Below are 12845 nucleotides of genomic sequence, written 5' to 3'. Positions count from 1 at the left end.
ATATGAGAAAGCTATAGGAAAGGGGAAGGATGTATTTTGGGCTTTTATGGATCTGGAAAAGGCTTACGACAGGATAGACAGAAAGGCACTGTGGGAGGTTTTGCGGCTACACAGGATAGGAGGAAAGCATCTAGGAGCTGTCAAGAGTTTTTATGAGAGTAGTAGAGCATGTGTCAGGATTAGAAATGGAGAGAGTGAGTGGTTCGAGGTAAAGGTTGGACTTTGTCCAGGATGCGTAAGGTCTCCCTGGATGTTCAACTTGTACATGGATGGGGTGGTGCGAGAGGTAAATGCAAGGGTGGTGAGTCAGGGATTGGAGATGTTTAAAGAAAATGGAGAAAAGTGGGAGGTGAGCCAGCTGCTGTTTGCGGACGACACTGCGCTTGTGGCAGGATCGGAGGAGGGATTGAGGAAGTTGGTGACAGAATTTGGGAGTGTGTGAAAGAAGAAAGTTGAAGATAAATGTTGGTAAAAGTAAGGTGATGAGATGTACAAGGGGTGAAAGTGGCAACAGATTGGAAGTGAGCATTAACCTCTTCAGTACGGGCCAAAATCTCGCAGGCAGCATTAGCTGCCAGACGTACGATGTGTCGTAATAATATTCGCATCATAAAATATAGTCACCGCTTATATCGATCGTTCTCTCTTTCACCCGTGAATTTTGATAACCATAGAAAATGTGATGAAGACAGTTTAGAGAGTATGTCATTACGCAGGGGCATCTACATACCATACAACATATAATGGAAGACTGCATTATACACAATCATGCACGCAAACAACACAACATATGCTCTATAAAGGATTTGTGGGAAAACCCAGTTTCAGCTATGGCATTCCTTGGGGAGACGGGACTGCTCGGACAGACAGTCTAGAGAACGACAACGACAACAACAACAATAAATATAATCAAGACGCCGATATGGCAGCCTCGCATATCCACTTGCTCCTCATGCCGCCTACGTATGCGGCACCGTATGGAAGGGGTTAAGGGATAGCGACTGGAGGAAGTGGATAGTTTTAGATACTTGGATGCAAATGTGGCAGGAAAAGGTGGAGTGGAGGTGGAGAGAAGCGAGTAAATGCCTTGGTGGATTAAAAAGTGTAATGAGGAATAGACATTTGGGAATGGATGCTAAGAGGAGACTGTATGAAGCAGTGATTGTATTTACCTAGTTGTAATATACGGGAGGGGAGCTATGCTCGTGGTGACCCGTGTTTGTATCTCTCCGCATCAAGTTTTACCTTAAAATCTTGTATAGTGGTAGCACATACTCTTTTGTTGTCTAATTTGTTCCATATATTTATCGCTCTGTGTGGGAAACTGTTCCTTTTCAAGTTTTTTCTATAACTATCCTTTTTCAATTTTTTTCCGTGTCCTCTTGTTTTACCGTTGTCCCACATTAATAGGTCGTTCCTGTCTAAAACTTCCATTCCTTTCATTATTCTGTAGATAGCAAATCTCCTCTTTCTCTTCTTTGTTCCAGAGTTGGTAGGTTCAATTTGGATAGTCTTTGCTCATATGTTAGTTCGGCGAGTGTCGGTGCTAGTTTTGTTGTCACTCTTTGTAATCTTTCTAGTTTCTTAATATTCTTTTTGGTACAAAGTGATGCTGCATACTCAAGTTTTGGTCTTATTAGTGTAGTTAGTATTTTCCTTATCATTTCTTCGTCCATATAGGTAAATGCCACTTTGATTGCTCTCAATAAGTTGTAGGTTTCTCCGAACATCTTGTTTATATGCTTATCTGGTTTCATGTCCTTTCCAATCATCACTCCAAGATCTTTTTCATAGTTTGTTTTATTTATTTTTTCTTCCCCAACTCTGTAATCTTTTGATATTCTATTTTTACTCTTTCCAAATTCCATTATGCTGCATTTCTTAATATTGAATTTTACTTCCCACTTTTGAGTCCAATTCCATATTGTGTCCAGATCTTGTTGCAATGAGTTGCAGTCCTCTTCCGTTTTTACCTTCTTAAGTAATTTTGCTTAAGTACACATGGGAGAGGGTGGTGGAGGGAAGGGTGGTAGATAGAGCGCTAATGGATTATGTAGTGGTAAATAGGATTATGATAGGAAGAGTTAAGGATGTACATGTGCTAAGGGGAGAGGGTGGGGGAATATCAGATCATTTTTTGGTGGAAGGTAAGTTGAGAGTGGAGGATAGATGGAGAAGGAGGAAAGGGACAAAAGGTAGGGAGGTTCTTAGAGTGAACTCCTTGAATGAAAAGGAAAAGGAGAAGGAGTACGAAAAGAAGCTGAAGGAGGAGTGGGAGGGAGTTAAGGATAGAGCAGAGATGGGTGTGGAGGAGGAATGGGGATGGTTCAAGGAGGGAGTCTTAAAGTGTGCAAGGATGGTGTGTGGAACAAGAAGGACAGGAGGAAATAGAAGAAAGGGTAGTGAATGGTGGGATGAGGAAACAAAGAAGGTTGTAGAAGAGAAGAAGCGAGCATTCACAGATTGGTTACAAAAGAGGACAGGGGAGTCATATGAGACGTACAAAGAAAAGAAAAGAGAAGTAAAGCAAAAGGTAAAGGAGGCAAAGAGGAGAGCAGATGTGAAATGGGGTAGGAGTATGACAGAAAATTTTGAAAGTAATAAAAAGATGTTTTGGAAAGAAATTAAGAGAGGAAGAGGAGGTGAATCAAGTAGGGAAGAAAAGGTAAAAGGTACAGATGGAGAGTTGATAATGGAAGAGATGGCAGTGAGGGGAAGATGGGCAGAATATTTTAGGGAGTTGCTGAATGTGAAGGAGGATAGGGAGGGAAAGATAGCTGCAGTGGGAAATACGAAGAAAATGAGAGTGATGAGTGAGGAGAATGGAGGAGAAATAAGGAAGGATGAGGTGAAGGCAGTTGTAAAGATGATGAAAGCAGGTAAGGCACTTGGTCTGGATGGATGTCATGCAGAATGTCTGAAAAAGGGAGGTTCAGTGATGGTGGACTGGTTGGTGAGGTTATTTAATGTTTGCTGGAGAGGGGGTAGAGTACCGGAGGACTGGAGAAGTGCCTGTATAGTTCCTCTTTACAAGGGAAAAGGGGACAAGTATGAATGTAGTAATTTCAGAGGGATTAGCCTGTTGAGTGTAGTAGGGAAGGCTTATGGGAGAATATTAATTGAGAGGATTAGGAGAGGAACAGAAGGAGTAATTGGTGAGGAACAGTGTGGATTTAGGACGGGTAGAGGTTGTGTAGATCAGATCTTTGTGGTAAGACAGATATGTGAGAAAGCTATAGGAAAGGGGAAGGATGTTTTTTGGGCTTTTATGGATCTGGAAAAGGCTTATGATAGGGTAGACAGAAAGGCACTGTGGGAGGTTATGCAGATTTATGGGATAGGAGGAAAGCTTTTGGGAGCTGTCAAGAGTTTTTATGTGAGTAGTAGAGCATGTGTTAGGATTGGAAATGGAGAGAGTGAGTGGTTTGAAGTAAAGGTGGGACTTCGTCAAGGATGCGTTATGTCGCCCTGGCTGTTCAACTTATACATGGATGGGGTGGTGCGAGAGGTGAATGCTAGGGTAGTGAGTCAGGGATTGGAGATGGTTAAAGAAAATGGAGAAAAGTGGGAGGTGAGCCAGCTGTTGTTTGCAGACGACACTGCGCTTGTGGCAGGGTCAGAGGAGGGATTGAGGAAGCTGGTGGCAGAGTTTGGGAGAGTATGTGATAGAAGAAAGCTAAAGATAAATGTGGGTAAAAGTAAGGTGATGAGATGTACAAGGGGTGAAAGTGGCAGTAGACTGGAAGTGAACATTAAGGGAGAGCGACTGGAGGAAGTGGATAGTTTTAGATACTTGGGTGCAAGTGTAGCAGGAAAAGGTGGAGTGAAGGTGGAGGTAGAATGTAGATTGAGAGAAGCGAGTAAATGCCTTGGTGGTTTAAAGAGTGTAATGAGAAATAGACATTTGGGAATGGATGCGAAGAGGAGACTGTATGAAGGAGTGATTGTGCCAACAGCATTGTATGGGGCAGAAACGTGGAACATAAGAGAAGAAGAGAGAAGGAGTTTGAATGTGTTTGAGATGAGGTGTCTGAGAAGTATGGTGGGGGTTACTAGGCTAGATAGAGTGAGAAATGAGGAGGTGAGGAGGAGAACAGGGGTGAAAAAGGATTTGGGAGATAGGGTTGATGAAAGAATATTAGGATGGTTTGGACACATGGAAAGAATGAGTGAAGAAAGACTAGTAAAAGAGGTATGGAAGGCAGATGTGGAGGGAGTGAACATGAGGGGACGTCCTAGGATGAGGTGGATGGATGGGGTGAAGGGGGCTTTGGGGAAGAGGGGAATGTCTGTTGAGGAAGGAAGGGAGAGGACGGAAGACAGAGGTGAGTGGAGAATGGTTGTATATGGATGATGTTGTGACTGCATGAGGAGGAATGGGCGGGGGGGTGGGGGGTGGGGTAGTATGTGTGAGTAAATTTTGACGCAGCCCGAAGGGATTTCTCCCCGTCCTCTCCTTATATGCAAAGGGGGACGGAGAGGGGGGGTCGCCGATTAAATGAAGCGGCCTTGCTGTGGATGTACTGTGTCTTGCGACACTGCTTCTGACCCAGGGCGGTGGGCAGGGTGCAGGGATGACCCGTCATCCAGGAGGTGCTCAGATGAGAGGAAGGGTGGGAGGGGTGTGGAGTGTATTTAGGGACGAAATGGGTGGGAGTGTTTTTATGCCTTTCCCTTTTTGGCTACCTCCCTTGGAAGGGGGAAAAAGCCTTGGTATATGTATGTATGTATGTAAGTAATTTTGCATCATCTGCAAAAATAATTATATAGCACTCCATGCCTTCATTCATGTCATTAATGTATACAGCGAACATGATCGGGGCCAGTACTGATCCTTGCGGGACACCGCTTTTTACTTCTTCCCAGTTGGAGAATTTTTCTCTAATTACAACTCTCATTTTCCTCCCAATCAGAAAGTCTTTCATCCATTCCAATAATTTTCCTCTGATGCCACCTTTTGACTCTATCTTATTTATTAGTTTCCTATGAGGTACCTTATCGAATGCCTTTCAAATCAGATTTGTTGTACAGGATCTCCCTTGTCTAAATCCAAATTGATTTGGGTTCAGTATAGATTTTTCTTCCAGGTACTTAACCCATCTGTTTTTGATCACTCTTTCACAAAATTTTGCTATTGTGCTTGTTAGTGAGACCGGTCTGTAGTTAGATGGATCTTCCTTATCACCTCCCTTATAAATTGGTACAATGTTTGCTTTTTTCCAGTCCAATGGTACTTTTCCTTCTTTAATTGATGATTTAATTATATCATATATTTTGTCAGTTAATTCTTCCATGCATTCTTTCAGTGCCAACAGCACTGTGTGGGACAGAAACATTGAACATAAGAGAGGAAGAGAGAAGGAGTTTGAATGAGTTTCAGATGAGGTGTGAAGTATGATGGGGGTTACTAGGCTGGATAGAGTGAAAAATGAGGAGGTGAGGAGGAGAACAGGTGGTAAGGGAGTTGGGAGGTAGGGTGGATGAAAGAGTTTTAGGATGGTTTGGACTCATGGAAAGAATGAATGAAGAAAGACTAGTAAAAGAGGTATGGATGGCAGATGTGAAGGGAGTGAACATGAGGGGACGTCCTAGGATGAGATGGATGGATGGGGGCTTTGGGGAAGAGGGGAATGTCTGTTGAGGAAGGACGGGAGAGGACAGAAGACGGGTGACTGGAGAATGGTTGTATATGGATGATGCTGTGATGCATAAGGTGGAATGGGTGGGGGGATGGTGGGGTGAGGTAGTATGTGTGAGCAAAATTTGACGCAGCCCGAAGGGATTTCTCCTCATTTTTTCCTTTTCTGCATGGTGAGACAGAGAGGGAGGGTCACCAATTTAATGAAGCGGCCTTGCTGTTGATGTGCTGTGCCTTGCGACACTGCCTCTGACCCAGGGCAGTGGACAGGGTGCAGGGATGACCTGTCATCCAGGAGGTGAAAAGATAAGAGGGAAGGGGAGTGGAGTGTATTCAGTGATGGAATGGGTGTGAATGATTTTAAGCCTTTTTCTTTTAGGCTACCTCCCTTGTAAGGGGAAAGCCTTGGTATATATATATATATATATGTGTGTATGTATTTGTGTACATTGTGTTTTTCATTTATACTATCAACCACAATTAATTTCTTTTTGTCTACTGTGTCTCTCACCCAATTTTCCTTTTCTTTGATCACGATCATTTCCTTTGCATTCTCTTCTACCTGTTGCTGTATTATTTTTGTGAATGGTAGTTTGTTCCGAAGAATACAAACTCTTCGGTACTCCTTACCCAAGGATACGCGGCGCGTTTCTACCGCTAACACTGTGTGTGCTTGAAAACACCTCACTCCGAGGGTCTGGGCAACCATTATCCTCAGTAAGGGGCCCTCCTGGGGCAAGGGGGGCCCCCCTCCCCCCACAAGGGTAGGAGGGTAGAAGCTCCATTGTCTAAGCGGTAGCGATCGAGTCAACATCTCTCACAGTCCGGCTAACACTGAAGTTCAGTTGGGGGACAGTATTCCCCGCTCCCGTGCTTGCGCAAGTGCTGGGCTTTGTTTGTATCAGGGAAAGATTAATTTCCTGCGCCAAACCCGGCCTCGTTCGATTGTGACGAACGGAAGGCACGCTGCTTCGGCCTTCTACACCCTTCCAACGGCGTCCTTTGTGTGGAGCGTCCTGCATCGCCGCCATCCCGCCGCTTGGAAGTGCTTGAGAACCCTTTTCCGTACCTTTTCCCTCTCTTTAATCTCCACCAGGTATTCCCCGCTTCTCTGTAAGTATGGAATCTGGTCCTAGTGTTGTTGTTCGCGATAGCATGTGTGCCCTCGCCCGCGGTGAATTTCGCTGCCGGGCTATTCTCCCACCGACAACCGTGGACCCACACTCTTGGTGTATCCATTGTCGGAATCTGGAATGTTCCCCTTCATCCCCGTGTACTACGTGCGCTCAATGGGATGATAAGCAGTGGTCCGCGTATTTTCATGCTCACCGGAAGGTGCAGCCACGGGTCAAAGTACGCGGGCAAGGAAGATGGCTTCCCCCCTCACCCGACACAAAGAGAAGGCATGCTACGTCGGCGGAGGACGCGGGCAGTTGTCTCCCCCCTCCTAAGCGTAGTAAACGGAAAGGTTGTACAATAGCCGCCCCGAGTCAGTCTCAGGCCAAATTGTCTCCTGTTCCTTCCCACAGGGTGGTTAGCTTCGACGGGCACGCGCCTCTGGCCCCCGCGAACTACCCCCCGGGTACGAGCTTTTTCCCGGATGCGTCCGCCGGCCCCGCGATGCTACCCGGCAGCTCCACCCCCCCACGGACAAAGGAACCGAGTTCGGAGATTCGGAGCGCGTCAGCCTCTTCTCCTTCTCGGGTAACCCCCAGTCCCCCTTCCACCTATCGTCAGACGAGCCGGGTCATCACCGGAACCCTTTCTATGCCCGGTGGGCAGGAAGCCCGAGGTGTACCCACACGCGCGTTCCTCGTAGGTGACTCAGCTTCGTCCAGAGGAGGCAGTCTACCCTTGGCGTCTCCCGGACCATCCGCACCCAGGCGGGACTCTCCAAGCGGACATTCCCCGGACCTCCTCCCCACTCTCTGTTCACTCGTCACTACGTTGAAGGAACAGATGGAGGCCCAACGGGAATTTTTCCGCGCTTCTCAAGCGCGGTTCGTGCACCGCACGGAAGCTCGTGAGGAGTCACCGCCCCCAAGGGCCCCCCTCGACCAGCTTCCACTTGCTCAGCCCCCCCCCTGAACCCATCAGTGACGAGGATGGTAGCGTGAGGTTCCTCTCTGCCCGTGCCGACCCCTCCTACGCCGACGACGATGTCCACAGCACCGTAGGGGGGGGGGCACGCTCCCTTTCCCCTCCCGTTTCCCAGTCGGAATCCTCGATGGTGGTCCCACCTTCCTTCTCGGACGTCCTCGCGAGGGTTCGGAGGGCGAATCGACTGGGCCCCCCGAAAGAAGAGGAAGCCACATTCGAGTCTGACATCTTCATGACGGCCAACTCTCAGAAAGCCCAGCCTCCTCCCCTCCACCTTCCATGGAGTACGCAGACGGCGAGAGCCATGGCCCAGGCCTCCGACGCTCTAGCAACAAGGACGACCGAGAAGGCGCGTTGGCTTCCGATCGCATTGGAACACCAGAAGCGCTTCTACACCCCATCGGGGTCAACCCTCGGAGCAGCCTCGATCCCGGCGAGGTTACCAGAGCTGGTTCAGGGGGACGCCGAGTCGCTGCGCAGACGAAACGTCCTCCTCTCCGGCAGGGAAGTCAGCGACCACATTCATTCACTGGCTCTGTCCCTGGCGGTGAACTCCTGGCTAGAACGCCTCCTTGCCTCGGCTAGGGAGTTCTTACCCGCACTACAACCCCAGGAAGAATGCGACCTCCAGGCTTTTTTGGCAAGCGCGAGCAGAGCCCTGAAGCATCAGGCTTCCTGTCTCTCAACGTCCTGGGCCAACTTCGAGTCCCGCAGGAGAGACACCATCCTCGGGGACCCCAGTGACCCCCTCCTCAGGGAGATTTATGCTCCTTTGAGGAGGGCCCCCCTGCTCACCCACACGCTGATTCCCCCGGATATGGTGGACTCGGCAATCACTAGCGCCAACCAGTTGCTACACAACAGAGCCATCGAGAGAACAGCCGTCTCTAGCTCGAGGCCAAGGACCACCCCCCCATCGACCCCTCGGTCCTTTCAGACGCAGAGGCAGCCTTTTCGTCTCCCTAAGCGGGAAGACGGGCCCCCACCCCATTCGAAGTCCAAAGCCCAGACAGGAAAGCCCCGCCCCTTCCCCACTAGAGAACAGGGGCGCAAACATCATAGAGGCTCTGGACCCCAACGCAGGAAATTCTAGGAACTCGCCTGCCCTCCCGCACAGGATAGGAGGTTGCCTCTCTCTCTACTGGAGAGAATGGGAGGCTGCCTCTCTCTCTACTGGAGAGAATGGGAGGCTGCCAGGGCGGAGGACTGGACCATCCAGGTCATCAAGGCGGGCTATCGTCTTCCTTTTCACACCATCCCCAGCCTCTCCCCCTATCCCATCCAAGTCAGCAACTACCATCCGGACTCGGATCGCGGGCGGGCCCTAGTGGAGGAAATCTCCACTCTGCTTCAGAAAGGAGCGCTCGAGGAAGTCTCAACTCCGGACCCGGGGTTCTACTCGAGGCTATTCATAGTACCAAAGGCTACAGGGGGGTGGAGACCTGTCATCGATCTGTCTCCTCTCAACAAGTTCCTTTCCCTGACGAAGTTCCGGATGGACACCCCAGAGGCCGTGAGGGCGTCTATCAGGGAAGGGGACTTCATGATGTCACTGGACCTCCAGGATGCCTATTTCCAAATACCTGTGCATCCCTCATCCCGAAAATTTCTCCGCTTCGTCCACAAGGGCACCACCTTTCAATTCACCTGCCTATGCTTCGGCCTCTCCACAGCACCCCAAGTCTTCACCAGAGTGTTCAAACTCGTCTCAGCGTGGTCCCACTCCAGAGGGATTCGCCTACTCCGTTACCTGGACGATTGGCTGATCCTGGCACACTCCGCCCAGCTATGCCGCGACCACCTGGGGACGGTCCTAGCCTTCATCCGCAAATTGGGCTCCATGGTCAACCAGACGAAGTCAGATTTCATTCCAAGACAGAGAGTCACGTACCTGGGTATGGTTCTGGACTCTTCCCTCATGCAGGCATTCCCAGTAGAGAAACGAATCCAGAATCTATCTTCTCTCGTCGCGCAGGCACTGTCGACCGGGTTCCTCACGGCCAAACAGTGCCAAGTCCTCCTGGGCCACATGGCCTCCGTCGAGAGGTTAATACCCAGGAGCAGACTGAGAATGTGACCCCTACAGTGGCTCCTCAAGTCCCAGTGGTCCCCGCTAAGGGGAAACACCCGTCAACACATCACCCTTACCGGAGAGGTCAAGCATTCTCTTCTCTGGTGGAAGGACCCGTGCAACCTGCTCGTGGGGATGCCCCTCGGCCCATCTCCCCCCGAATTCCTCCTCTTCTCCGACGCCTCCAAGGAGGGCTGGGGGGCCCACCTCAACGACGATCACGTCAGCGGTTCCAGGTCCACGGTCGAGCGGACAGCCCATATCAACTGGCTAGAATTGAAAGCGGTACTGCTGGCTCTCCGTCACTTCTCGGGTCAAATCTCGGGGAAAGTTGTGGGCATCATGTCGGACAATTCCTCGGTAGTAGCCTACCTGAACAAGCAGGGGGGCACAGTCTCCCAGGACCTCTGCCATCTCACTATGGAGATCCTCCTATTAGCCGAGAACCTCCAAGTGGCACTCAGAGCTCGCTACATCCCAGGGAAGAAGAATGTCTGGGCGGACCACCTCAGCAGAAGGAGTCAGGTAATCAGCACGGAGTGGTCCCTCCATCCGGAAGTGGCGACCTTCCTCATCAACAAATGGGGCTCCCCTCTGGTGGACCTTTTCGCCACCAGATGGAACCACCAGCTCCCGGTGTATTTCAGCCCTCTCCCGGATCCGTTGGCAGCGGGAGAGGATGCTCTTCTGCAAAGCTGGGACAACCTCGACATCTACGCTTTCCCACCGTTTCCCGTGCTCCAGAAGGTGCTCCAGAGAGTACGAACCGCATCCAACCTTCGGATGACTTTGATCGCTCCCTGGTGGCCGGAAGCCCCATGGTTTCCAGACGCCCTCGAGCTAGCAGTGGAGGAGCCCCTGGCCCTTCAGGGAAGACCCGACCTTCTACATCAACCAGTCAACGGGGCCTGGCACAAGAACCCGTCAGCCCTGGCGCTTCACGCGTTCAGACTATGGTCCGGATCCTCCTAGAGAAGGGTTTCCCCAAAGAAGTGGCAGAAGACATGTCCTCCCCTATTCACTCTTCCTCAGCTGCCCTTTATCAAGGGAAGTGGAATGCTTTTGCAGAATGGTGCCACTCCCGAGCAATAGCCCCAGAGCAAGCCACCATTCCTCTGATTGCCTCCTTCTTCCACTTCCTCCGGAAGTCCAAGAAGATCTCCCTCTCGGCAGTGCAGGGCTATAGGGCAGCTCTTAATCAGGTGTTTTCTCTGAAGGGCATGGATCTAGCCCTGTCTCCAGAAATTTCCATGCTCTTCAGACATTTCAGAAAATCATGCCCCCCCAGGGAGATCACTTCTCCTCCATGGGATGTGGCATTAGTCCTCAACGCTCTGCGGGGCCCCCCTTACGAACCCCTCCGAGATGCTAATTTCAAGGACCTCACCTTGAAGACAGTTTTTCTCTTGGCCCTGGCGTCTTCCAAGAGGGTCAGGGAGTTGCATGCCATCTCTTATCGAGTCGCCCACTCGAAAGGATGGCAAGAGGTCTCCTTCACTTTTCTGCCCCAATTCATTGCCAAAAACCAGGATCCGGCCAAAGCCGACCCTAGATTCTGGTCCTTTAGTATTCCTTCCTTGGACGACTTTGTAGGGGGCGAACATGCGGAAATGGTCCTATGCCCGGTACGTGCTATCCGGACCTACCTCAAGAGGACGAAGCATCTTAGACCAGACTTGCCAAGACTGTTCGTCTCTACTAGGGGTACACCCAAGCCCGTCACTAAGACTTCCATTTCTTACTGGATCAAGGAAGTCATCCGCAGGGCCTACGCCTCGAGCCCCACGGATTACCCTGGAGCAAAAGCTCATGACCTCAGGGCAATAGGGCCCTCCCTAGTCTTCCGAAAGAATCGGTCAGTCAACCAGGTCCTTCAAGCAGGTATATGGAAGTCCCAGACTACGTTCACTTCCTTTTACCTCAAAGATGTCATGTGGGAATCCTTAGGGACCTTCTCTCTGGGCCCCATAGTGGCTGCCCAAGAAGTCCTGAGATAACATACCCCGTACCAATGGCACACAGCCAACCCTGAAGCCTCATCCAAGTTCTGGATCGGCAACCACGGGGATACCTATCTCAAGTCCTTCTCATACTCCTACATTCCCTTACCTCACCGAGGGCTCTCAAGCATTCCAAGGGAATCAGTTCGAGCCCTGCAAGGGGTACAAAGTGAGTATGCCCTGTCTGTCTCCACTCTGGGAACAGATCCAGGTGCCCTTCACAGTTTCGGGGAATGTACAAGGGTCTGGTCAACGTAGATCTTAGCACTCTACATTTTCTCCTTACGAGGGTTTTCCAGGCTAGATAAATACTTCCTTCCCCCCTAAGTCCAAGTCTCCTTGGGTAAGGAGTACCGAAGAGTTTGTATTCTTCGGAACAAATGTAATTTTCACAGGAAAATTAATTTTTCCCTGATACAAACCTGAGGTACTCCTTACCTCTAATGGCCCTCCTCATCCACCCCGCTAGTAGTTCCTTCTCCCTGGCCTGTCAACCCTCGTGACTAATTTCATACCTGGCTCAGACAATGGAGCTTCTACCCTCCTACCCTTGTGGGGGGAGGGGGGGGCCCCCTTGCCCCAGGAGGGCCCCTTACTGAGGATAATGGTTGCCCAGACCCTCGGAGTGAGGTGTTTTCAAGCACACACAGTGTTAGCGGTAGAAACGCGCCGCGTATCCTTGGGTAAGGAGTACCTCAGGTTTGTATCAGGGAAAAATTAATTTTCCTGCGAAAATTACATTTTTGACTTTTGTGTTCCTTTTTCACTGGTTTTTTATTTCATTTATGTCTGTCTCTTTGATTGATTCTTCCATTTTGTTCCGAAGAATACAAACTCTTCGGTACTCCTTACAATAGGGGATACTTTCGCGTAGCGCAAATATTTCTACTGCTAAATTAAAATCCTCACTCTGTGGGTCTGGGCAACGCTTATCCTCAGTAAGGGGCCCTATTGGGGCAAGGGGGGGGGGGCCTTGCCCTCCACCCCAAGTCTTGCACACTATACCCATTCTCTTCGCAGTAGTGAACGAGTTAAC

General features: G+C 50.0%; 2 protein-coding genes across 9 annotated transcripts in view; both read left to right on the top strand.

Annotated features, from left to right (window-relative positions):
- Positions 1 to 12845, top strand: part of LOC143027418 (luc7-like protein 3) — a 261462-nt gene that overhangs the window by 194276 nt on the left and 54341 nt on the right. The window lies entirely within an intron of this gene.
- LOC143027407 (uncharacterized) lies at positions 8754 to 12663 on the top strand. The gene is made up of 2 exons (XM_076188693.1): positions 8754 to 8863; positions 8896 to 12663. The coding sequence occupies exon 2, from the start codon at positions 8921 to 8923 to the stop codon at positions 11804 to 11806; it is 2886 nt and encodes a 961-aa protein (XP_076044808.1). The 5' UTR covers positions 8754 to 8863; positions 8896 to 8920; the 3' UTR covers positions 11807 to 12663.

This window comes from Oratosquilla oratoria, chromosome 1 (genome assembly GCF_046742065.1).
Source record: "Oratosquilla oratoria isolate Oo_2021 chromosome 1, ASM4674206v1, whole genome shotgun sequence".
Classification (NCBI taxonomy): Eukaryota; Metazoa; Arthropoda; class Malacostraca; order Stomatopoda; family Squillidae; genus Oratosquilla; species Oratosquilla oratoria.
Note: the sequence above shows the minus strand (reverse complement) of the source record. Positions and strands in the feature narration are given on the sequence as shown.

Excerpts from the sequence above, each read along its gene's own strand:
- LOC143027407 (XM_076188693.1), top strand. The coding sequence starts at position 8,921 with ATGGGAGGCTGCCAGGGCGGAGGACTGGACCATCCAGGTCATCAAGGC.